We start from the raw sequence: 26,622 nt of genomic DNA, 5'->3' as shown, positions 1-26,622 counted from the left end.
TACAGCCCTGTCACCGACATTAACAAGCAGCAGAAACAGCACAAAGAAAATTGAAAATGATCATATTATACATTTTAGAAGAAAAAGGTATTGCTAAATAATGTTCAACATTTCTGCTTATAATTAGTAGCGCTTGCATCTGGTAAAAGTGCGGGGGTGTCAAGGTCAAGATATGTCAACTAGTCATGTCAGCCTAATTGACTTGCCATCATAACTAGTCCTGATAATCTTCAGGTTAAGCCTTAGAAGCATTATGTAGCCAATTGAAAAAGCCTTACTTTTGACATGATCACATGAAGTTGTTATTGGGAAGTACTTGGCTCCCTCATTCCTGCTTGCAGTTGTTATTTTTACTCTGTTTTTAATTGTGCAACTGAAGCTAATATGTTTCATATCTCAGTTACGTAAAGGTTAACGCGTGGGCCTGCTGAGGTGAAATTTTAATAATGAGTGAAGATCGGGCACGTGAGGGAATATTTCAACATTTCAACTTTCTTTTGGATTTATAATTAAAAACAAAACAAGGCAAAGATTCTAAAATGCCTTTTGCCTTTTATTTGCCAGCCCACTCAGTTCAAATGTATGCAGTGTTCTCATATCTATTGTTGACAATGACTCACTAATTGCTTCTTACCTTAATTATTCTCTCTTCAACAGTCTTTACCTAAAAAAAACCCCTCAAAAGTTAAAAGAAAAATAAATTTGACACAGACAGACTAACTGTGTTTATGTAATAGACTCATTAAAAATATAAAAGACTCATTAAGTACTATTAAGTACCAGCGGTTTTACAGGTCTCAAGTGTAAATGGCACATGTAGGTTTATGGTTACATGCTTGCATACAGTTTGTTCTTATACTTGAAAAAGTTTTGAATTTTGCTCGTTAAGAAGGATCCAAATTATCTTTAATACAATAAAAAAAAAGTTTAAGAGCAACCATCAAGTTACAAAATTGCAAACCTTTGAGTTTCATTTTCTGCTGCAAACTGCCTGTAAGAGGATGCTTGACAGTTTATAAAAGATACAGTGGCTACCCAGAACAAAATAGCGTATCCTCACTAAAAGGGTCTAAACTTCACAGGAACAGAAATTGCTTGACAGGTCTGATATTATTCTAACCCTAACAGTCAGCACTGAGTCATTCAATTTCAATCTATTTAAGAAAGACAACTGCAAGGCTCCTCTTCTCGAATAGACCACACACTGAAGTGTTCATAAAAATATGTTGTTTTAAGTTTGACCGACCACTTGTAAATATTGCAGAGGCTGCACTGAACAGCACTGAGAGGAACTCAGAAAATGTATTGTGCCATTGATGCGCTACTATCGTTCCCACTTTGACTCTAAAACTGCAGATTTCAGATCGATGCCCTGCTGCAGTTGTCTGGGTGTGCTCACAGGACCATCAATAATGGATGATCTTTTAACTCTGATGCTCAGATTAACCCAACCTTTACCAAACCTACCAATGTTACAGTCACCTGAATGTAATGTTTCCTAACAGCCTTTATCAAAACCCAGGAAAATGCAACATTAAAATTACAACAAAAGTTTTGGTATTACAGGATATGGTCTTTACCTTTTGTCTTAATTCTTCAGCTTCAACATCAATGTTGTTACTCTTGGTTCATTTGCAAAACCAATGTTCTCATTTCTAAAATTAATAAACCACAAACCACAATTCAAAAAGCTACTCACTGCTTATCAGAAATAATAGAATTTAAATCCTCGACAAAATTATTTTTGATATTGCTTTATATCTATGGCAACAGCAATGGCCAAAAAGTCATGGGATATTTTGGTTAATGAGCCTGGTCACACAGTTCTGTTTTTAATATGTGCTGTACATATCTACAACATTCCACTCTCTGATACTGCTCTACAGTGTTTTGGTGCTATTTTTCCTTGTGGTCAAAAACCCATAAAAGTATCAAGTAAAGGGTCTTTTATAGCAGCACCGAACTTAATATATCTGAACTCATTTTCTCAGACATCAAAATTAATACTAACTCTTCAGTTGATGATATGACTAACAAGAAATAGCACTTTAATTAATTTACTAGATTTAATTATGCCAATCAAAGTAGGAAAAAAGTGCTCTGTTAAATCATCCCCATGGTTGACCACCTCTATCTAGGAGCTCAAAAGGGTCTGCAGAGTAGCTTAGAGGAGATGGAGAAAAACTCAATTAGAAGTCCATCTACTAGCTTGTAAAGAAAGTGTTGCATCTTATAACAAAGCTGTCAGAAAAGCCAGAGGAAATTATTTCTGAAAAATTACTGCGGATAATGAAGGCAACCCTAGACTATTGTTCTCTTGAGATGAGGAACATCACACCTCTGGAAAATGTGAGGAATACAAATATATATATATCAGAAAAAAATATTAACCCTACCACATTCTTCATCTGCACTAAAGACAATTCTCAAATTTCACTTCTGTCTTTAATATAATTGTGTGGCTGAAATAAAACGCAAACCTTCACTTTCCAGGTTAAAGTATATTTTTTAACTGTATTTATTTTCTTTGTCTCAACAATCATTAAACAGAAGGCATTCAAGCCTGTCCTCACACAAAAATAAATAAAATAAAATAATAATTAGAGATTTAACACTCAACTATGATGCTAAGGCTGTTTTCAATTTATGATTAGCTTTTGGCAAATTTGATTACTTTATTCATCATCACGACTACTTGCAGGTTTTTCCTAATATGATGCTATTTCCTGAATCGGATTAAATATCTCCAGTAGGAAATTCTTTTTCAGCTATGGAGATCAGGAATCCAATGGCACTTCTTGGGGTGATGAAAAATCCAGGTGTGCTGGTCTGCTACTGCGATATTCATTGCCATAACGTTGCCATTGCCGTAACGCAATGACACACAACTATATATGCTGAACTCTAGCCCTGGATTTAACTGGCATTAATAAATAAATAAAAGTTAATGAAGATAAAAGGAAAATTATTTTACCTCAATGAAATTGAAGGCGCTCATTTGGCAAGTAAACATACAGGATAAAACCAGACGTTAAGAGTCATGCTTATTTAGGAGTGACTGAGCATAAAGCTGCGCATTAATTGTGCCTTTCATCTCAGCAATATTACCAAAATATCACCTTATCTGCACTCTTAGATATTCCACTGCCAAATTTGTAGACATCCATTAAATCTGCCCCCAAACTCAGTCTACCTCAAAATATTAAGGAAGCAAAGTCTGTGGATACTTTCAAGAAACTTTCAGAGAGGTTCTTCTTTAAGCATTTTGCTTAATATTGATAGCTGAATAATATTTACACAGGTAATTGACATTGATTGATGCCTTAGTACTATACGGCACATCTTGAGTAATCTTAATAGTTATAGAACAAATGTACTTTTATTTGAACAATACTAAATCTCCTCTCTCCTCAAAATAAATGAATTTACAAATAATATAGGTTCAGAAGAGCTCAAGGTTTAGGAAATGGTGGCGTGTCTGTCGCTCAGAAAGGTAATGTTCAGTTACTCAGTCCAATGGTTTCATAATGGGGGAGAGAAATGTTAATTATGCAGCTGCAGTGACTATTATTTGCAAGCATGTTTTCTCATTCCATCTCTCTCTCTTGTTCTCTGTGTCTCTGTTTAACGGGTTTTATTTAGCTCATTGTACTTCTTTTTTTTTCTCTTTTCATTTTTGTCTCTTTGACATGTTGATGATTCTGTTTCATTTCGTGTTTTTAATGTGTTTTTATGTTTCATATCTCTGTAAACCATTGCATGTAATTTTGGCCTGTACAAATAAATTGACTTGAGCTGACTTCACAGACTTCAGCTTAATAACAAATGAAAGAGTCGACACAGACTTGAAATCTTTGTTTTATCAAAAGTAAATGTGATGGAGTCAGTTTGTATTGATTTCCTATTCTTTAATCACAGAGTTATGGGCTGCACATGGGAAACATTAAACTGCTAAAAAGATTGGGTGCTCTTCTTAAAAAGAAGGGTTTTGAATGAGCTTTGTAGAAAAAAATATATAATTATGAAACTGAAACAAAAAGGGATACTTTCAGCATTAGCATTCAAGTTATGCATCTCCTCAAAACTATACCTCAGCAAATGAGCAGCAATGTAAATAAATAAAGCAGCTCCCAATTTTTAAGGTTTTTCTTAAAGGTAAAAAAATGTCCTTCATTTCAACCTTTTTCAAACTACTAGATTACCCATAATAAGCATAGTAGTTGGGCACAAACTAGTTCAGAAGTTGGTCAATACTTTAGCGCTTTTCCTGAATAGCTTGAATAGCTAATAAAAATTACAATACTTTTGTTCGTTACTCACTCACTCTAATTAGTACTGAAAAAGAAACCACTGGTGAACCAATAATATCCTCTAAAAAGTGTGTATTGTTATTACTCGCAAAGCAGTCAAATTCGCAATTCAGTTTCTGCAGCTGTGTTATGAATTACGTGGGCACAAAGAAAGTAAAGACTAGGGAAACAATATAAGGTCTATATAATAAACCTGATTTCACTGCTCTTTTTGAAACCAGAGTGTAATATGTGTGATTGTGTGTATTTCAGTATAATATTTATAGGTGAGGTGACTGACAGTTTTTTATACCCACATATAATGAACATTGATATGAAGATTGATTGATTTACACTTTAGATCTTATAATAAATTAGATATTTGTATAAATGTGCTTGTGAAAATAGATTTTAATATACATACGTGTGTGTGAATGAGTAATTGTAACCATGAAGGTACAAGGTGTGGAGATGGACAGTGCACAAGAGAATGGAAGAAGAGAGTGCAAGGTGGAGATGAGTGTCAGGGGTGATTTGTGGTTAAGGGATAGCAGCACATGTGAAAGAGAAGGCTTACTAGATGGTAGTGAGGCCTGCTATGATTTATGGTTTGGATTCAGTAGCACTAACAAAAAGACAGGAAGCTGAGCTAGCAGAGAGGTAGCAGGTTTGAAGAAGTTAAGGTTTTTACTAGGAATGACCAGAACGGACAGGGTTAGAAATGAGTATATCAGAAGGACAGCTGAGGTTGAGTGGTTTGGAGACAAAGAGAGAGGCAAGGCTGAGATGGTTTAGACATGTGCAGGGGAGGGAATTATGATATATTTAACAAAGAATATAGAATAAGGAACTGCCGGGCAGGAGGAAAAGAAGAAGATCACTGAGGAGGTTCATGGATATAGACAAGCAGAACATGCAGAGGGTTGGTGTGACAGAGGTGGATGATAGGCATAGGGTGAGATGGAGGCAATTGATCCACTGTGGCAACCGCTAAAGGAAGCAGCTCAAAGAAGTAGAAGAACAAGATTTGAGTCTTTTGAGTCTTTCTGGTAAGATTTGCTTATAACTATACCTCAATGGGAAAACAAATGTACCACATTTTACTTTGGGCAATGTTTAAACGAGAGCTAGCGCAACAATTATGTATTTATTTTCTATTTAAATGCATTATTTACTAAGATCAGGAATTAGCACAAATAACTATGTATATTCCAGAAAATATAGCACAACCACTTACAAAGAAACCATCCCACTGAAACTAGCAGCAGCAAAGATAAATGGCAGGGGGATCAGTATAAAGGAAGATAAATGAACAGCTTAATTGTTTTATCCCCAGGGAAACAGTAAAGGTGTAATCAGAATAACATATTCCAGGCTTTATTGGTTTGAACATGAATGTTTACTGTTGGAAATCTGCATCTAAATGCACAGACTCACTGGACAGTTTATTTGTTACACCTGTGCAAACTCAATGCATCTGGCATGCAGACATGGCTAAGAAAATCTACTCTGCTAAAGAATTAAAAGACCAGTCAAGAGACTTCATGAACATTCCATTGCTACTGGTGCCCAATAGGCTGCTGTCACCTAAGATTAGAAAAATTGAGGTTACAGCGGGCACAGGCTCACAAAATTGGCAGGGTAGTACCACTGGGTAGTGGTAAGGCATTCTGGTAAATAGACAGTCTATTTTGGCCAGGATACATATATATATATATATATATATATGAACATATATCTATAGTATTAGAACATTGGAAACATGTTAATTTGTAATATGGGTAATGACATCGGTGTTGATTTGTCCTGTAACATTTATATGGTGGAGGTAGAAAGCACAAATCTCTCCTAACATGTACCTTGAACAGTTTGAGCTGCTCCTAGTGGTATAATGACAAGGGCTGCTTTCTGGTCCACTTTAAGCCTCTTGGACAATTTGAACATCATTTACACACAGCAGCCTAACTGGGCAGTTGCTGACTGTGTCCATCCCTTTATACCTACAGTGTTGTTATGTTCTAATGGGCACTTTCAGCAGGATAATGTGCTGTGTCACATAACTCATATAGTCTTAAACAGAGTTTGCAACTTAAATGTCCTCCACAGTCACTAGATTAGGGTGAATGTAGCTCAGGAGGTAGGGCATGTCATATACTAATCAGAAGGTTGGTGGTCCGATCCTCGGCTGCTCCACTTTGCATGCCTTTGGAATAATACTAACCTCAAGCTGCTCTCTGAGTATGAATGTGTGTGAATGTTAGATAGAAAGTACTAGAAAGCACAGAAAGAAGTGCTTGGCTGAATGAGACAAGTTGTAAAAAGTACTTTGAGTACTCAGGTAGAGTAGAAAAGCAACCATGTACCATATATTTCAAGATCCATCATGAAGGTGTTGGTTACAAATCTGTAACAATTTTGTGAAGCTATCATATATCAATAAGTATCAAAAACTCTAAGGAATGCTACCAGCACTTTGTTGAATGCATGCTATGAATAATTAAGGCAGTTGTAGCCTCCAATGCATAATGGACTGTCACTAAATACAATAAATGCAAAGTCTTCACAACTTCAAAAAGCAATTCAGTTTCTGTATTGGTCATATCAAGAAAATATAATAATATGCATCACATGTAACACTGTTACCATACATCAGTAGTTCATTCTGTAAGAAAGGAAGAAAATATGGAACAAAGGACACATTGTATATAGGAACTATAGTCTCTGTGGTTCCCTGAATATTTCATCTTATTCTTATACACCTATTCTGTCAGGAACAAGAATTTGGTGCATTCTGCTTTCAATTTGTGTAGCGAAATGGTGCTATGTTTTTCACAGAAGTAATGAGAGGAACAAGCCTAACTCGTATAAGGCGTGAATCTGAAAATGTTACCACATGAAGTGAAACACTGGTATAAGAAAAAAATACTGATGCCTGAGTAAGGGAGGTGAAAAAAGGAAGCAACCCACTTCTGATTTTACTCATTACATTAAACACCTTAAAATATTGTTGTCTAATTATATACTCAGCACACATTTTAGCTCAGTCTGCACTGAATTTTCCTATTAGAGTATTTAACTTGCAGCAATGATTCTTCTCAGAGTGAGAATGCAGTAAGAGGTAACTGAAGGAACAATAGTATTGTGTACCATCCTCCTGTATAGGTTTTAATCAAAGAGCAGAAGTCTGACCACCCAGGCAAGACGTTACTGGATGGAAAAGCTACGCCAGTTAGTGCCCAGTGTGAGAGATATGAGAAAGGACTATGGCTGTCAGTCATCGCAGAACAAAACCCCCTGGGTACAACCTTTATCTCATCTCCAGGGCAACCACATACTACCAAATTCCATCTGCTGACAGCGCCTGACAAAACACAGACAACACTACATTTGAACCTGAAAGTCTTCCTGCAAACACTGCATACTTATTTCACTATTAGGACTTGACTAATACGGATAGTCATAGCAGTCATACACTCTACAAGAGCAATTCAGTTATTTTTAGTTTTGGGGTGGCAACTATATCTCAGTCAATAAAACATATAGTTTCTATGTCTGGTTGAACCACATAATCATGATTATGGTACTTTTATATGTAAGGTACCAAATTAACACCCTCCTGGGTTTTAGTATCCAAAGCATGAAAAAGAAACAATTTCCCCAGCAGGAAATCAAACATTATTACTTCATTTTCTGTAAAACGCACTGATACTATGTTAAAATCCATTAAGCAATTTCTAGTTGATCCAGGCTTCAGTTTAATACAAGAAACTTCCTCCTAGTATGTCAACCTTTTAAACCCAAGTCGCAAAGATGGTGGTTATGAAACAATTACATTTCTGAAACCCTCACTAAGTTCAAAATAAGTTTTAAAGTTGACAGACTTCCTCTACACAAAAATCCCTGCAAACTCAAGAAACATATCTCAAAAGAATCTTAGAGACTATCCAATTGGCCTGCTAAATTTCAGGCATATTACAACATCTGTCTGCAGCACTCCCGGTTCACCGTACAATGTGACTGACATACTCATTATAACACTAATTACACAGCAGCATCCTTGTTGTGCTTTCACTCCTCTAAATAATTCTTTGGGGTTGTAATGAAGTACCTTAACACAAATGAATGCAGAAAAGCTTTTAAAACCTTAAGTCGCAGGAATAAATGTGTTCCATTAAAAAGCTTTACTATGCACTCGTCTCCAGTTTGTGCTAAATAGCTACAAGTTTTCACTTCCCCCAAATGACTCACAGTGAGTTTAAGATATTCTGTGTCACATTTACAAGCTACATTCCTTGACTTTGCTATACATCTTTGCCTTCCTTGAGGCACATATACAAAAAAAAAGCAATCTGCAATAATGTTCTTTTTTTGTAGAGACAGCTCACTCTTTGCCTATATATCAACATTGCAATGAGAAACACCGTAGCTACTTTATCTTGTCAGTGAGACACTGCTGATTTCAGATGAGAAGGTCTTCAAAGGGGAAAGCTTTTGTGCACCAAGCTTAATGAGAGATGGGGAGATCTCTTTGATGCAACAGTGGGGTGCATTGTACCACTTTGATTCCATTTGGAGGGATTGTAATGGAAGAGCGGCCCTTCAGGTAAGGCCTCTTCCACCTGCTTACTATTACGTTTGCCTGTCAGTCACCCAGCAGGGGAGATAGTGCATCAGAGCCAGCAGACAGTCCTTTGCACTCACGGAGCATACCGAAACTTTCCCACCGCAAGCTGTTGTTCGAAACAAAGCCTCATCTAATATATCCAGCTGTAGCATCAAGCAACACCTTTAACAGGCAGTTTTACTCAATTCTGGAGTTCGGCAGTTAAAGTGTTTACTACTAGTTTTTGTTCAGGCCTTTTTGGATCAGGTCATTAACATGGCATGGTAATCAGCTGTAGCTTAGCCTACTTAGAATAAACCCTGCCTAACAATATAGCTTTGTAACCAAAATGTAATAGTTTATTTATGTAACAAAACTCCCCACACTAATAGAGAGCTTAGGATTTCCACAAACACATGGCTATGTAATTACAATTTCCAGCAGATTGTTGTTTACTTTTACATGTTCATTAGAGATAAATGGGATTCATGGATAGTCTGTTGTTACTGGTGAATGGTGAAAAACATAGCTCTCAAATGTTGACATCATGTGCCATTAATGGCATTGTCAGCGATACATAGCAATGACTGTAACTTGCATTTGTAGTAGGCACACAGTAACTCTAGTATTTTTAGCAGATTCAACCCCCTAATGTGGTTTAAGATGGGATAATAAATTGGCAACTCATGAGAGGTCTCAATATGAATGTATTAAGCACTAATGGAAGAGATTCAGTTTGAAATCTTGGGTTTAGAAACCACAGCATATCTACAAAATACTTCACAGTTAAAATCCTACGTGGTAGTCCCCCATGTTCCAATTACAACAGTTTTTTTCTCATTTCAAAACAAAGAAAGTTAATCCAGCAATTTAGTATTTTTTAGAAGAACTGCACGTCATTATTGTGAAGCTAGGTATGTCTCAATTATTTTATGCACTAAAGTGAATTTGTCATTTACAATGACTTATATCCAAAAATCTGCTTTTATGCCTATTAAGTATTGGCTAATTAATTCTTTCAACAAATTTGTTAGAGTTCACAGAATGAAAGAGGAAAAACACCATCTTTCCCCACATATTCATGCAGAATACACATCTACATCATTTTCAGCTATCTAAATTGCTGAAAACAACTTAGAAGATGGAAGATACTGACACTGAGTCTTTGATGTGAGGCTGATGCAATGCTACAGCCTATTCTTTAGCGCGAAAGAAAAAGATCAGAGTTATTACCCCTGCACTTCTGCGGGACTGAAAAAAAAAGAAAGGCAGACAGGCCAGCACCTACCATTTATCTACTGCCTTTAGACTGAGTTGAGAGATTTTCTTTCAGAAGACACATCGAGAACACATCTGGTACAAATTCTAACAGAGATGAACTTATTTCTCATAAAAGTTCTGATAAAATCAGCTCGATTACTACTTTGTAGTAACAGTAGTAACAGTTCTCAAAGGCCTTTTTCAATATAAGACTTAACAAAGCATGTATTTAGTAAAAGAACAGCTAAGTACAGACTTTAAAGAAAGATAATTCAGTTTGCAAAAATATCACTTTTTTTTTTATTTCAACCCACTGTGGACAAATATAAAGGACAAATCTTTTTAGTCAGTATATACTGGTACACATTTAGTATACATTTGCTGTGAAAAAGTCCACCCATCATTTCTTTACATTTTGCTTCCAAGGAGTCAGACTTTCTTGTCATTTTTCTAAAGCGGTCTTGAGTTGTCCTCCAAGTTTTCCGAAGGACATTTAGCTTTTTAGCCTTTTAGCTTTTTTACAGTTTAGGCCTTGTCACTAAACACTGACCTATGAACGATTCAAGCGGATAAAAGACACCTTACTCCAAGGATGAACCAGTGTTATGTCAACGCACAACAGGCACCAATTTTAAATTATATTTTTTAAAAATTGTTAAATGCAGCCTATTCCAAAAACACAATTTGTTCCCATTTGTTTAGCTCAATCTATGAAAAAGGACAACGAAAAGGACCACCAACAAGGTGATTTCAAAAGAGTGACATATTTCAGCACAGTGAACAGAAAATGAAATGTCAGGTCTAAAAAACTATCTACAACAGATGAACAGTATCTGAAAGTCAAATCCTTAAGAAAAACCCCCCAGCAAATATCTGACACAGGCCCCAAAAGATGTACCCCTCTCTTCAGCTGATCTACTGTTCACCAAAGCCCCAGAAGCAGCCTCACTTGAAGTGTGGCGGTCAAGAACCCAGTCTTAAGAAAAGGAAGAGGTAAAAGGCTGAAGAATACCAAACTACATACGACAATACGTGGCAAAATGTCTTATGATGTGATGACATTTTTGGTTCAAAATGTCACCAATAAAAGCGGTACCACAGTGTGTATCTAGAGCCATCTGTAAATCATGGTGGTTTTTGTAATAGGGCTGCATTTCAACTAGAGCTGGGCGATATAAGATTTTTTCATATCACGATGTTTTTTTCATTTCAGGCGATAACGATATCTATCACGATATAAGCCAAATAACTATATTTGTAAGATTTAAATGTGCCGTTGCTCACAAGTAAAATGTGAAATAATCAGCAGCTTGTTTTTATTTAAATATTTATTTCCCATAATAAGTTCATCCATTAAGCGGACGCTAATGGATGGATGAAGTTCAACAGGGTAGATGTACTTAAGGAACATGAGACTTTTTCAGATAAATAAAGGCAAATATTGCAAACTACACAAAAGGCAGCCGCTAAAGCGTTTAAGTTTCAAAATAGAACAAACGAAACAGACGACTAAATTGTCAATTCCACTTAGAAACAAAATATTAATTCTAAAAATAAATCTTAGTTTGTTTTACAGAAGAACAGACAAAACTGACTAACTTTTGTCAATATCAAATAAACTGAGAACTAAAAGGAAATTCTCAATCTCTCCTTGTTGTATAGCTTAGCTTTTCAAACAGTTTTAACAGTTACTTTAGTCTGACAAAAGCCGAATGACGAATTAGCGCTTCCAGTCAGAGACTGAGGCTACGTCCACACGTACACGGGTATTTTTGAAAACGGAGATTTTCCGTTTTCGTTTTAAAAAATAATCCCGTCCACACATAAAGGCAGAAATGAAGGAAAATGCTGCTATGAACATGCCAAAGCAGCAGGTGGCGCTAGATTCCTAACCGTGCAGAAATGTTGGCCAATCAGAAGTCTAGAAGCCTCGGTGGGAAAAAGTAAGCAAAGCTGGGGCGTAGAAGCAGAACCGAGTCGTATGTGTGGAGGGACAGTAACTGTATGTATATGTAAGCATTTAAACACTGCAGAGAGTAGAATTAACAGTAACAGTATTGTAGAAATTCATTTCACCGAAACAATAACGTGGCGCACAGTGTAACGCATGCACCAGTTTATTGTATTTCCAGACTTGCTTTCGGCACAATTTACAGTGCACGCTACTCTGTTTTTTGTCAGACTTGAAATAGCCGAAATACCTTCACACTACGGAACTTCTATGGCTCTTCCGTTCGACAATCTCTCCGGCATTGGAACCATCATCTGTTTTCTCTTCGGTAACCTTCGGTCACGCTCGGTTGATTTTTCTAGTCGGCACACTCATTTCCTCCATTACCCGGGCGGTACGGTGGCTGGCTGCTTCACAAACAAATACACATGTGCGGCTTGGCACTTGTGCTGTACGTAACAAGTCACGCGATGTGACGCTGTGGCTGTGATTGGTTCAGCTCTGCGCTACTTAATTTGGATTGGCTGACTTTTTTTTTTTTCTCTTTAGGAGGACAAGAGCGGCGAGGTCTATCGCGATAGTTTAATTTCTCTATCGAGTAAAAGTTATATCGCGATACATATCGTTATCGTTCTATCGCCCAGCTCTAATTTCAACCCTAAACCAGCTATTCAGTTGACACAGTGTGAATGACAAAATTATGACCAAATGTGACAATGATCTCAAACACACTTCTAATGCATTAAAAGCACTTGCTATAGGAAAACCATCCAATGGAACACTTAGTCATGACTGCCTCTTGGCCTTTTAAGAGCCCCAACCACAAAATTATGGAAGCAGTGTGGGTCCTTCTTGACAGAATGGAACAAAAGGCAGCCAGCATCCAAAGAAAAGCTTTGAATTTCCCCAAGAATCCTTGAGAACACTTCCTGAATGCTCTTAAAGAAATTATTAGAAACCTTGTTTAAGAGAGTTCAGGCTGAGTTGAGGAGGGAAGGTTGCCCTACCAAATATTGACTTTCAAGCTCACTAGAATTGTACAAACTCTGTTTTCACTGTATTATACTGTATTTCCATGTATTACACATTTGAATAAATCACTGCACCTACTTTCAAATTTTCCAAGAAAAATCTTAACTTGCCTGGGGATTCGGAAACATTTTACACAGTATTATATATACATTTATATATTTCAGTTTGTATTCAGGATGACACACACAAAAAAATATTGAATGATTAATTATTGAATTTTGAATGTTATGGAGGTGAAATACATATGAACCACAATACCTGGCATTCAGTGTAAGTCAGCTAACTGTGAGCTTGAGAACGGTGTACTCTTTGTGACAATCAGTTTGACTGACAGACTAACAACAGAGTGCTTCAGAACAGACCTCAATATGAAGTCTAACACATTTTCTTGCACAGTCTGAAGGGAAGCAGCTTTTAGGAATACAATGTCTAATCCTTTTATCAAAATCTGTTCACATAATATCCACGTCTCCAGCAGCTATGCTTACCGCTTCTCTCAGCTTTATTGCTAAACAAGTCGCATAATTTACCTCTACATTTCATTTCCATTACATGAGTTAAAATTCATCAATGTAGTCAAAGTAGCACCAATATATTATAAATGGCATAATCCGGCAACACACAGTCTGCCTTAGTCACAGTCCAACAGACACAGACACTGAGAAAGCAGATACACACACCCACACAGTAAAGCAGAATGATGTCAGGCCAAATGCTATCTGAGGGCGGATGGGGGATGGTTATACAAGCATGTTTACAGGACATTTCCTGTGGCTGAGCCTTGGGAGCATCATCTGTCCTCAGACAAACAAACACTTAGAGTTCCCAAAGCTGAAAGCTATTGTGAAATCACTTTTGACAAAAGCCTACAAGTCATCTTTTTATTTAATAAAATAGCAGCAACTAATTATAACTATATTGAGTTACATAAAAGCATTAAATTATTTAAGCACAGTTGGAAGAATTGCTGTTTACATATTTTTTAAATACAGATTTCTTTTAATAACAGTCCCCGTGCGTGTCAGCCATTCATTATTGTATATCCTAAGGAGGAAGCATCACTCCGTCACTGCTGAAAGGCATGGCTATGGGGCGGTGGCAGAGATATATTATCAGGTAGCATAATAAAACCATGTCTTCCACTTTATACTAAGCTCATCTGTCTCCACTCACTGAAACGCATTAGATGTCACAAAAGTTAATACTTAAGATCTAGAAATCTTTTTTGATTTCAATTAGAACTTGTTATCTTGCAGGAAGATAACATTAGACAGCATCTGGAACACCTGGAATTTTGGATTGAATTTTTTGGGAACCCCAAGCTCCGGGCCAGAACAGTGGATATCTGGAGGATGTGTGGTGATGCACAATTAACCAAAGTACATTCTGATGACACTAAGTGCAAGGAACAAACTGTTTGTTCACTGTGTTACAAATACGTACAAATTATGTATGACGGATACAAGCTGCCACCCAAAAGAATGTGTCTACACGTAGGTCTTTAGAGATCCCCTTGCCAAAGTAAGACCAGCTATGGCTCATCATTTTTCATGTTCTTCATACATATTTATAAATGTCACTAGCCTGTCAACCATGAGTATATTCTCTGTAACTGTAACTATTCACTTTTTTCTGTTACTGCAGCATGGTTTAACTCATTCTATAGAAAATACAGCAAGAGTATCTGTGTCCAAATTTCTTAAAGGATGTTGTAGAACCTGTAATGTTAATCAAACAATTTGCTGCATAGTAAAGACACTGTCATCATATAAGTTACAGAAGGTACCAAAGAGATTTCATATAAGAGACACTAGCCTCCAATTCTGTGGCTTTCTGCTCTTATACTCTTAAAATAAACTTGCCAACCACATGTTAAATGTATGATAATTTACCTCGTATCTGTGGTTCTCCCACCCTTCTCCCAAAGTGATAATTAGTGAATTAATACAGTTAAGTATAGGGTATAATAAATACTAGTAATTTACAACAGGTGTAAACCGTGCAACTTACATCCACCTGACCAAATTACTGTTGATACATAACACTGTTTAAACAGCGTGTTTCAGAAATCTTTAAACCACAACCTTCATCATTAGTATTAATATGAAGGGGGACAAAGAAGTTTACATTTTTTTCTCTTAGTGATAAATTGGGAATAGCACTGACACATGCGAGCAACATGTGTCAGTATGTATTCTATGTAATGTCACCACTTGTGTAACACAGATTTTTCACAATAGAGCATGGATCCTCAGACAACCTTGATGTCAAGAATTATTACTAGTGACGAGAGTTGGGCTTAAAAATAGAAGAAGTCACAATCTCTAAAACTGAAGGCACATTAGCTTAGGAGTAGGATGAGAATCTACTCTGTTTTCTTGGACATTAGCAGGGTTTTACAAAGTTAAACTATCAATAGCAAGTTTTACTGTAATGTCCTCAGGCTCCTAAAGGTAGGGCTGGGCCATATCATACCGTTCACGGTAATACCGGTATAATTTTGGGAAAAATGAAATATCGTGATAGAATATGGGTAAAACGCGCATGCGCAGTGCCTTTGTTTTCATACGCACACGTCGGAAAAAGCATGGCGGCAAAAGCGGATCGTTGAATGAAACGGATGAACCAGAATTGGTTTGTAAAAATGCTGCAACTTCAGTGGTGTGGAACTGGGTTAGCTTTCGTCCGTCAGATACACAACAAAGCACTATTTTTGGTAGGGCATGCTAGCGGGCCGTCGTTGGATATTATACATGGTTATGCTGAGGATGTGTCGGCCAATTTCCACTGGAAATGCCTTTTGGTTAAACTGTCAGCAAGGAATTTGCATTTGCACTGTTACATTTTTATATAACTTTAATGCACATAAAAAAAACAGCTGCTTGTTTAAGTGAAAATACATTGATGGGGTTTTTTTTGCACTAATAAAGTTGTGGAGTTGTAAAGTATTTTGTCTAGTGTCAATTATATCGTCAGTTATATCGTTATCACAGATTTTCAAATATATATCGTGATAAATATTTTTGGTCATATCGCCCTGCTCTACCTAAAGGTATCTGAATTGTGGTGAGATGGCAACCTTTTGACTACTACAATGCAGTCATATCCCATCAGATTTCAGCGACTGCCCCAAAACATTTATGCTGAAATATTGCCATTTTGTCAGATTGGAAGTGATCCAGGGTTTATGACGAATTGTCCTTGATGAGCTTAACGAACAGGACTTCAAGAAGATGATTGGTAAGGTCTTTGAGTTGTATATTCACAGTCAAAGAACCTTTTGATTGTATCTTGCATTTCATAACATAATGATCGTAATATATGCGTGTCATGTTTGTTCCTGACCTCAGCTTAGACAGCCTTTCCAATCTTCATGAAACTGAGCCTATAAAGTACCAAAGGTACAGAGATTTGTAATATCTAAATGGTGATTGATTCATGAAAAGCTACAGTTTCTTTTATCTGTGTATTTGCATAAAGTAACTGCACGATCAAGGCTGGTTCGTGAGCATACGGAAACATCTGCACATTCATATGCACATTACAGGTATATTTTAACAGTCATCACAGAGATTAAGATGTAGCAAGTGGAGCAGTTCAAGGTATTTGGCTGGTATTTTCTTTAAAGTATCTTTGAGAACTAGTCAAAGTCCTTCTGTCTCACTCTTTTCTGTTTCTTTATGTAATCCCAGACCACCTCCGTGTTGAGACCAGAGCTCTGAGGGGGCCATACCATCTGTTAGTCTTCTTGTTCTACATATGACTAGAAATCGTTTTTTACGACTTTGGCTGGATGTTTGGGGTTGTTACCAGATTACAGAATTAATTTTCAGCTGATGACAGAAAGTTAAAGATATTGTGTGAGGTAAGTATTTAAACATTTAAAATGACTTAAACTTTGGCCCAACTAATAGAGTGCATCTAAAATGTGAAAACGTCACAGACTCCAGACGAAAGTGTTTCCTTCACTACTGCAACAATGGTAGTCACAAAATTTCTTTACTAATTCTAAAAGCCAGAAAATCACCCTCTTTAGTTACCCATAACAAACATATGCTTGACTTTATATGGAGCCAGTTAGTGCAGTTTCAGCACATGTCAAACCACTTTGCAGGTAATACATTAACAACCTGGCTCAACAGACCTCATTCACTCAGACAGCATTTAAAGAAAAATACATTATAGGATACTTTACAGCTGTGAAACATGAGATGATAACAGGAAAAAAGATCCATTAAATATCTTCCAGTAATGTCACCGCTGATGACAGGTCATAAAGGGTCATAAACCTCTACGGCGTCCCAAGTTAAAGACCATCAATAATTTACTTCCGTCTCTTCACTTCCTGCACTCTCTCCCTACTCCTGACTGAAACTGGGCATTCAGTTAAAGGACTGAGACACTCATGACTACAAAGGAAAGACAAACACAATGGAAAATTCCTTCCAAGTAGCTCAAACACTGGTAATGTTGTGGTCATGTTTAAGGATTATTTACTGTGGAAGATGACGCACTAACACGAAACACTGGTTAATAAGAATTTCTCATTTCAAACTTCAATATAGCAACAGATCAGCTAGATGGAGGGGTGTGTAGGTTGGGATCTATTAAAACCTTAACTATGCAGTGTTTCTACATCAATAAACCCATCAAAGGCAATCAAAGTCTCAAACCACTTGCCACTGTCTTGCCACTGCATAGTCTATCTTGAAGTCTTAATGTCTTATTTGGTATTAAACAATTTGCGCAGGCCTTTGACATATCCTCCCTGTTGTGAATAAAACATTGAGAAGGGTGTTACTGTCCACCTATGATGCCCTGTCCACTGACGGAACAGTTTTCCTGCAAAAAAGGTATGAAATAGGTTTGGCCTTCAGCTGCCCTGAGAAATACTAGAGTCAGCAATACAACGGTATGGTAGGGTGATACAAATACTAAGTGCTCCTCACTTTTGTTGATCTGATGTACGCTTAGTACAGATATATGGAACTGAAACCAGAAGGAAGAACTACAGCACAACACCGCAAAGAGCTTAAACTTAAAAGTTACTTTGTTAAACACTGTATGCCTTTGTGTTCATTTATCGATATAAATTTCCATTAAACTCATTCTGCCAGACTAGATACTGAAAAAACAAAGATGTGGTTATTATAAGCATCAGTGTCCTGTTTTTCAAATTGGCTGATTAGTCCAGAAGAGTTAATTAAGTCAAGACGTGTCATTTGTGAGATCAAGTTAATTTGTTTTGTACTATTATAATTTAGGCCATGACTGTGCTTTATTAAAATTCAGTTCAGTGCTCAATACACAGCAGACGCAAGCCTAGTTTTACTTACTATCCCATGGTATGGTATATTAACAGTCAATGGCTGTGAGCACAGGAGCACCGCTCACTTGCCATTGAAACCTTTGGTTTGTCAGGGCCACCCAGTCAGAAGAAAGTTTGCTAAAAGGAAGGGTGAAAATCTTGTTTCAAAAAAACCCTATGAATTTGGGGTCTGCACCAAGTAGTACAAGATAACTCTGAACTGTGAATCACACTTGGACTCTAACAGAGTCCAAGAAGAAATACACAAAAAAATTGTTAAATTGCATAATAGATCCGCTTAAATGTGTAAATTGTTGGATATTGCAACCTTACTCCCTGCTTAAGGTGCAATTTCAGCTTCGCTGCCTCAAGCACAAGAGCAGCAAAAAGCAAAACATACAGGAATGGTGATTAAAAAGGCAAGAGCGTGACAAGAATGATGCCGTCTCACAGCAAAGTCTGACAGACCCATGTTGAGTTTAACTGTGGAAAAAAAAAAATACAGTGGTGAGTGATGGGTTAGTGTGCGCAGTGTGGCACAATGCTGTGCCCTTCCCATTCTATTTCAACCCAGCTGTTTTCCATTTTTATTAGACCTATATTTCTAATCTTTCTCCATTTCACAGACACACTTCTGACGTTAACAGACCAAACTCCTTCCCCACAGGGAAAGAGCAGGAAGTCGACTTTAATCAGCACGGTGGAATCTGAGACCTAACTTGGAATTTGAGAGGACAATGACCTCTCAAATTGAATGCTGGCATCCTCACTGACATCCTCGTGCAGTCATTAAAGCCCACAATATGTATTTTCCTTACTTCTGAGCGGTGACTCTTCAGAGAAAAAAAACGTTTTCTATCAATGAATTAACCCCCAGTATTGTTATCCATATGTCAGAAAGTGGCTTTATGATTGAATATTAAAGCAGAGGAAACCCACTTATATGACACTAACAGTTCTGACACTGGGATTTGTTAGACAAGCCTCTGCATGCATGCATTGAAGCCAGGGAAGCAGACACAAAGCAAACAAATCCCTTGCATTGCAACCACCTTAATAATGAATTATGTGGCTTTTGTATAGATTTAAGCTTTTTCCTAGTAATATAAATGTTTCCCAGTAGGACAACAATTATTCAGCTCCTGGTGGCTTCAGTTCAAAGAGAGACTGGACCATTCAAACACTAGCACAAAAGTCTTAAAAGAAATATAATGAATGTGTCCGCTAATTGAAAGTCGCCTCTAGGTTTTACGTAGTTTTATTTGTGGACTGAAAGAATAAAAAAAAAGGCCACGCTGGGCTACTTACTCTTGAGCGCAGTGATTAGCATATTCCCATCCTTAATGAGGTCTTTGATGAATTTATTTGTCCGCTCCAGTTCTATTTCATGGCATTTCAGACGCTCTCTGAAGTCCGGACTGTCCAGGAAAGAGTCACTGAACTCCAAAGTGGGGAGTCCCATTGTCCCTCAACGGCAACGCTGGCTTTTAAACTCTGTAACTAGGTATACAAAGGTTTTTACTTTTCATCACGTAGTTCCGATGTAATAGCCACTTCTAAGTTCCCCCTAAAAACTTTTCCTGCTCCGCTTAGTTCCTCACTTCCGCTTTGATTTTCTTCGCTTTTTTTGTCGGCTACCTTAAAAAACAGTGGTCGTATGACTCCTGCTGGTTAGTTTTGGACAGATTACAACAAATGTGGTAGGTCCATCATTAACTTAAGCAACGAAAAAAGTTATTTTGAAAAATTGAGCTGATTTCTGCGTTTCACACTAAACCTCCTAATTACGTTAATAATAATAATGATAATAATAATAATGAATAAGAAGAATAAGAAGCGAAAAACTAAAAAAATCAACCTACTTATCTCTATATCAACTACAAATGACTGAAAAGAGAAAATATATAGAGAGATTAAAATTTGAATTCAGTTTCTGTGGAAATACAAACAAGAATTGCCAATTGCAAGAATTCTGGAACTAATTTTTGTTTTGCCTCAGATACAACCACAGTATGCAATGCTGTAGAAATCTTTTGCATTAAAAAAAATCCATTTATTTCTTAAATGACCTCTGTCACTTTTGTTATTTTACAATATCTTAGCACACACTTAAAGCGTCTACTGCACCAAATATACTGTTTTTTGGTCAAATTATGCCAGTGGTGCTGCTTTCTAATATTGTGAACTGTAAACTCTGCAGATGTCCATGGCATCTCACTGGCATCATCGAGAGCTTAAGAAGAGGGATCTAAACTAATACCTTGGTAAATGGAAGTAATTAAGCTAGAGCCTAGTTGGAGGCAGGGATTTGTCACATTCTCTTCATGCTAAAGGTTAGCAATAATGATTTTACACTCCAGGTAAATATCTTGGTAGGTGCGAAGCACAGGCTTTGTCACCAGTCACACTAAATCCTTTGGATGACTGTTTTTACCTTTGATGCTTTACAGTGCCAGAGGGAGAGAAAGAGGCTTTATCTCTGAGCAAAGATTAAAGTAATAACTACACGAAGATGCAGATACTGCAGCAATGACTATAATCAAAACCCACAAATGAAAAAGCAATAACAACCTAATGCTTCAAAATTAAGAGCAGACTGGAGCTCTGTAAGTAGAGACAAGCTTTTTCTAAGTTTCACCCTGTGGCCTTGTACATTTCTGCCTTGGTAACTAACTAACAACAAACCTGATCTTACTCTAGGTAGCAGTGAGGTAAATCAGCAGAGACAGATAACCTTTACAGGCAAAGTCATGTGACTGCAGCTGAATTGTTACTGTGTGTTACCATCAGATTCCAGCAATGGCCAGTAGGTCTGTAGTCAAACTATATTTTCAAATACAGTAAGATAAAAAAAACTAATAATAATTAATCTCAATATCAAAATGATACATATGAGTGTTTCTGAGATGTGAGCAATGTAAAAGTTTTTCACTGAGAACCATAAAACTAAAGTGCACAATGCACTGCAATCCATAGGTGAGCGATATAAGTTCAAGCTTTTACCACCTGAAAAAGATCCATCCCTATTACCCTCTGTGGGTTACTCTTTCAGCTGTGATTATCTGTAGGGTTGACAGTTAACTTTCCTCTGACTGCAACTCACAGATGAAAATGCCTCACTTATAGCAGAAGTGAGTTACACTCAAACAGCTGCAAGCATGTGGAACTGGAACAAGGACTGGCCTCTGGCTGCACCTGAGGAATCAAAAACAGTGGGCGCATGTGTGTCCTTACACGTGTGCATTTACGGTGATGAAATCTCAAGTCTGGGAATGAAACTCAACAGGATCCTGGAGGGATTCATTTAGAGGTGTAACACTCATTGTGGCCAACATTAAAATATTTCATTTGCATGTGATAAAAAAGTCCAGAGAGCCCAGTTTCCCTGGGGATATGTGATTAGCTATAATAATGTTTTCTGATATATTGTTGTAGAAAAGCAAGTGGTTCAATGAACAAGTAATTCCACAAAAATAAAGATAAATATGTGCTGGTTTCCAGCCATATGCTGCATTTGTAGAAATCTTGCAAAAAAAAAAAGTGGTCAAAAATACCGCCTTAACAACACACCAGTGGAAACTTGAGGACGAGTGGTTAGCTGTATGAAGCATGGCTAATTGCAATCTAAAATAGCCGCCTGTAGAGTCTTTGAGGTAAATTTGGTTTAATTAAGATGAGACTCAATAGAGAACTGTGCCCCTGTACTCCTCACTCATGAAGGCATTCGCACATTCATATTAGTCATGCCAACATGAGTCTATTGAGAGGCGGTGCACATATCGTTTTCCGTGAATTCACCTAAGGAGACCAACTATGACCCATTAAAGGACAGTCTTGGAGCATTTGCACACGCATATACAAGCCAGTCATGCTTGAGCAATACAAGCTTGTTGCACACACTAGTGAGTGAGACATCTTTCGCATTATCATACAAGTGGGGAAATAATTTATATGTGAGACACTCTTTTCCCACATCCTCATCCTTTTTCTCACTGCATTAAACAGGGCTACAATGATGTTGCCTGATTGAGAATGGGCAGCTCAAATGGGGGAAAAAAAGACTTGGATTTCACAACAAATATCATTAATCCATGCAGAATAAGCGTGAATTAGCTCTGCAATAAATTATGCACAAGTCAGGGGTCTTCTGATTAGATTTCCTCTAATATTGCTGCATCGCACAGCGGGATAGTCAGTTGCTGTGAGAAGTTGTCTGGTCTCATTGTGGTGGGAGAGGTGGGGGGTGTTTTTGGGTGCTAACATGCTCCCGTCAATTCCAGCTCTTGTGCCATCATTCTGCAGCAGCAGCCCTCGGGGGTGCAGTTTGTTACATTGACACAGTGAGCAGAGAGATGGGATACATTAGTGGAAACCCTGTTGCTTCAAGTTAATTGCTGTGTGCACTCTGCAGTACTGAACTGGGTTATTGGGTGAAATATGATAACTGAGAAGGACTATGAAAAAAAAAATCTGCTCAATACACAGCTCTCAATTTTCCGTCTGAAAGTGCAGAGATGATAGAGTTTAAGATGTCACACTTGACATGTATTACTGGTCGGGATGCAGCTTACATTTATGACTATGCTATAGAAAACATTCAGTCACATTCCTGCACAAAAGGGAACCATCAGATCTGAGTGAATTCAAGGCAATGCTGTCTTGTTAATTATGCAAAAAAAGATAGGATTAGATAACTAGACTTCTTGTGATGGCAATTACCTCTAAATAATATGAGCTGTTTTCCCCAATTAACAATTGACACCACCATGCATACTCTTCATTTAAATCAGGTATTAAGGTAATTGCGCAATTTCCGGGTGGCACTCAGCTTAGTTCCAGAGGAGAGCTTTTGAGAACAAGACCTGTCACTGTTTTCCTAGCTCGTGATTAATGAGCCTAATTTAGAAGGTTTTTTTTAATCCAATCATGCTCTGACATTTCCTATCAGATGAGTCCTTCCTCATTCTTTCCATTGTTTACCTCCTGACAATGCAATCTGCCAAAGTGGCAAGTGCCATTCTCTCATTTATGACTCCTGTGTCCATATGATGTTTGAGCAGTTATGCGTGATTACTTCCTCTTTACTGAAAGAGACATCTCTAAAGCATGGAGTGTCCACAGGGATTCAATTTATTGCTTTTCTCTGCACAGTGAAAACTAGGATGGTAAGCTTTTTTTTCTTTTTTTTAAACTTTGAAATGCCACGGTCGCATATGAGTTGAATCCGGTGTCAGGTAAAGGACACATCTTCTGGAAAATGTTAGATCCAAAGATTAAATACAGTCCAGCACACATGAAAGCTGCCTTGTGTCTCTGCATGTGTAGCTTTTGACTTACAAATCTTCTCAGTATACATAAGAAGGGTTGTTCTCGGGAGCAAAGCGGTTTTATTTTTTACCTCATTGACCTTCATAAGGTCACACTTGTCCAGGTAGACCCCAGGCACAAATTTAAGTCTGGGTGATAAATTACAAGAGCTGCTCCACCAGCTTTGTAAGCAAACAGTTTGTGTGCTTCACTGGGACTTTGGCTTTAATTTGGAACAGCAGATATTCAAAAAAACAAGCCTCTCGGCCGCAGCATGCCTCCATCGAGCCAAATAAACTACCCTTTGAAAATTTTCATCTTGCCCCCACACTGTGAAGATGTTTTGGTACATCGACAATCACTACTGTGGATGTGAAAATCTGTGGCTAAACTTTGGAGCAGAGAATAGTACTTAAAAGATTTTAGTGTTACTACACTAAAGAGAAACCTTTGTTCTTATTTTTAAAACCAGATATATGCAGGTTAGAGCTTCAACTGCTGGCAGCTGCTTTTGATTTCCTCCATATCTGAGAAAAGACTTTGATTCTATTTTAGCTCAAAGAAGAATAGTTCGCATCTAATATGTCACTGAAAAATGAAGGATCCGCTGCTCTTTATATTCTTATCACGTACCCTTTGACCAGGAAAACTCCAAATCTATTTGTAGGAAGGAAAAAATCTAAAGTCAAAATGAGAGGAAGCTTTTATAATGGTACAATATGAAAACACACTCTTCCACTGCATTTTTTCTGTAGCAAAACATGAAACCCCGTATCACAAATACTTGTTCATTACTTTTAAAAAATGGCACTTTCAAAGAACTATGGTTAAATTCTGAGACATATCTACTAACTGGTGTAATTTATTAGACAATTCGTTTCAACCATCTGGGAGTAAACAGCATAGGATCCCATCAATATTCTAGTCCCACCAGAAAACAACAGATTGCATGTAAAACTGGATAATTTTCTCTTTGTAGCTTATTCCATCTGGACCCAATGCTTTTGACCAGACATCCTGTTTGATTGCCACTTTGGTTGGAAATGGTGCCACTGCTTATATGTTTTTCATCAAACACCAGGCTTTAGTAAGTTTTGTGGATTGGGGGAATTTAAGTAAGGTTTGCAATGTGAGCGGTGGTATTACCATTTCCCACAGTATGTATTATTTTAATAGAAATAATTATGGCTTAAAGTTACTACAAAATAAGCACATTTTTAGCAGAGAAAAAAATGAAAAGAGGTCACAGCTGTATGTAAGGCCCCAGTCGTGTTCAGTTCTTGCTGTACTTAGCCTTCATTAAATGGTTTATTAGTATTCCATGAGCAGAACTGAGAAAGCTGTTGAGACATTCTTGATCAGATAAATCAGTATTAAGGGTTGCCATCAGAGAGAGAATTACACAGGTCTTCCGATGCTTTTGACTCATCCTCAGGGAGGCTGTATTATAATTTTACCTCCTTCAAAAACTTTTCCAATCATCTTCACTTCTCATGGTTAAATTTAAAGCCCATTAGTCCGATGTCACCTGAAGTTTCTCTATTCAATCTAGCCAATATTTCTTCTGCTGACACGGAGAAAGTGGCCAAAGAGATTAACTCCCAGAGCGTATTATAAAGGAGAAATCACACAAACAATTCTTTGAAATTTTTAAATTGCCTCACTGTGATATGGCAATATCCCAGAGGCAAAGAAGGAGTATTATGTTCTTTGGTGAACCAATATACTGTATATAAGTGAGTAAATATAAGTGAGAAGTTACAACTGGTGACACTGAGTGTCACTGAGCTGCTGAGTATTTATTTTCTTCCCCATAAGATAAACTACTTCGGTAACCTCATAGAAACACACTGTTTAAGATGTCCAAGTTGTCAGGCATTTTCTATATAAATGCGAACAACACATTCTAAGTGTATGTCACATTCAGTATAAAGGCATAAAGGCAATCTTTGTCTATTGGAGATGAAACAAAAATATCTGTAGAGTTCAGGCTGAATAACTGTTATTGGGGCAATTTCATGTTTGGAAAATACCAGTGAGTTGAAGAAAGCTTTCTCAGAAGAAATCACTTTTCTCGAAGAGGAATGTGTTTTGAAGGAAAGGCTTAATAACTGCGTGGCTTTCCATTTTAAAAGCACACAGTGATTGAGTGATAGAAGCTTTGTTTGCTCTCTCTGGGATCCTTAAAGCTTTGTGCCAGGTAATTGAAAAGGGAAAAAAGGGTCTTTGTGTGGGTCATACCTAAAAAGATCCCACACTACTAAAAGCACTGTATGGTTGAGTGGTTCAGTCATTGCTGTTTTTATGTTCGGCAACGATATCAATATAGCCCACGTTTCCATGGTTATAATGGATTAAGATTAAGTTAAGATTTTCACAGTCCATCAGCATGATGCATAGAATATCATTTGACAGGTTAAATGCTGCCACAGAGCAGAGAGAAAAGCCAAATCCTGAGCACTGGCACACATGAGAGACAACACATCCAAAACAGTACCAGCCTCATCAACCATTATATAATTCAGCAAGGGCTCATAGACTCATGCCTCACAGACCATATTCAATATGCCATGCTGCATCACAGCTGCGCCTTTCAATCAAGCTTCTCCGGACATTTTATGAGGCCCAGAAAGAAAAAAAATAATTGCAGACAGATATGCTGTCCAAGCAGTCAACAACAACGGCTTATACTACTTTATACTACTTCTAACTGAAATTCCTTTTCAAGGAATTGTACTTTTGTCTGCCATTATTACATGTTTGTGTTGATGCAAAATCAACATATTCTGTACAGCCACAAAGGCCACATGAGACTGAGATGCTCATAACGAAAAATGGAAAATAAAAATAAAATAAATAAAGATAAAGATTA

General features: G+C 37.3%; 1 protein-coding gene across 2 annotated transcripts in view; it reads right to left on the bottom strand.

Annotated features, from left to right (window-relative positions):
• arhgap42b (Rho GTPase activating protein 42b) overlaps window positions 1-20,034 on the bottom strand; it is a 75,393-nt gene extending 55,359 nt beyond the window's left edge. For both annotated transcript variants that reach the window (XM_005735937.1, XM_005735938.1), the window contains exon 1: window positions 19,752-20,034. In XM_005735937.1, the coding sequence (XP_005735994.1) occupies window positions 19,752-19,905 (154 nt within the window). In that variant the 5' untranslated portion in view covers window positions 19,906-20,034. The remainder of the gene's footprint in view (window positions 1-19,751) is intronic.
• Window positions 20,035-26,622: the final 6,588 nt, after the last annotated feature.

Source organism: Pundamilia nyererei, unplaced genomic scaffold (genome assembly GCF_000239375.1).
Source record: "Pundamilia nyererei isolate P.nyererei 1_Seehausen unplaced genomic scaffold, PunNye1.0 scaffold00066, whole genome shotgun sequence".
NCBI classification, from domain to species: domain Eukaryota; kingdom Metazoa; phylum Chordata; class Actinopteri; order Cichliformes; family Cichlidae; genus Pundamilia; species Pundamilia nyererei.
Note: the sequence above shows the minus strand (reverse complement) of the source record. Positions and strands in the feature narration are given on the sequence as shown.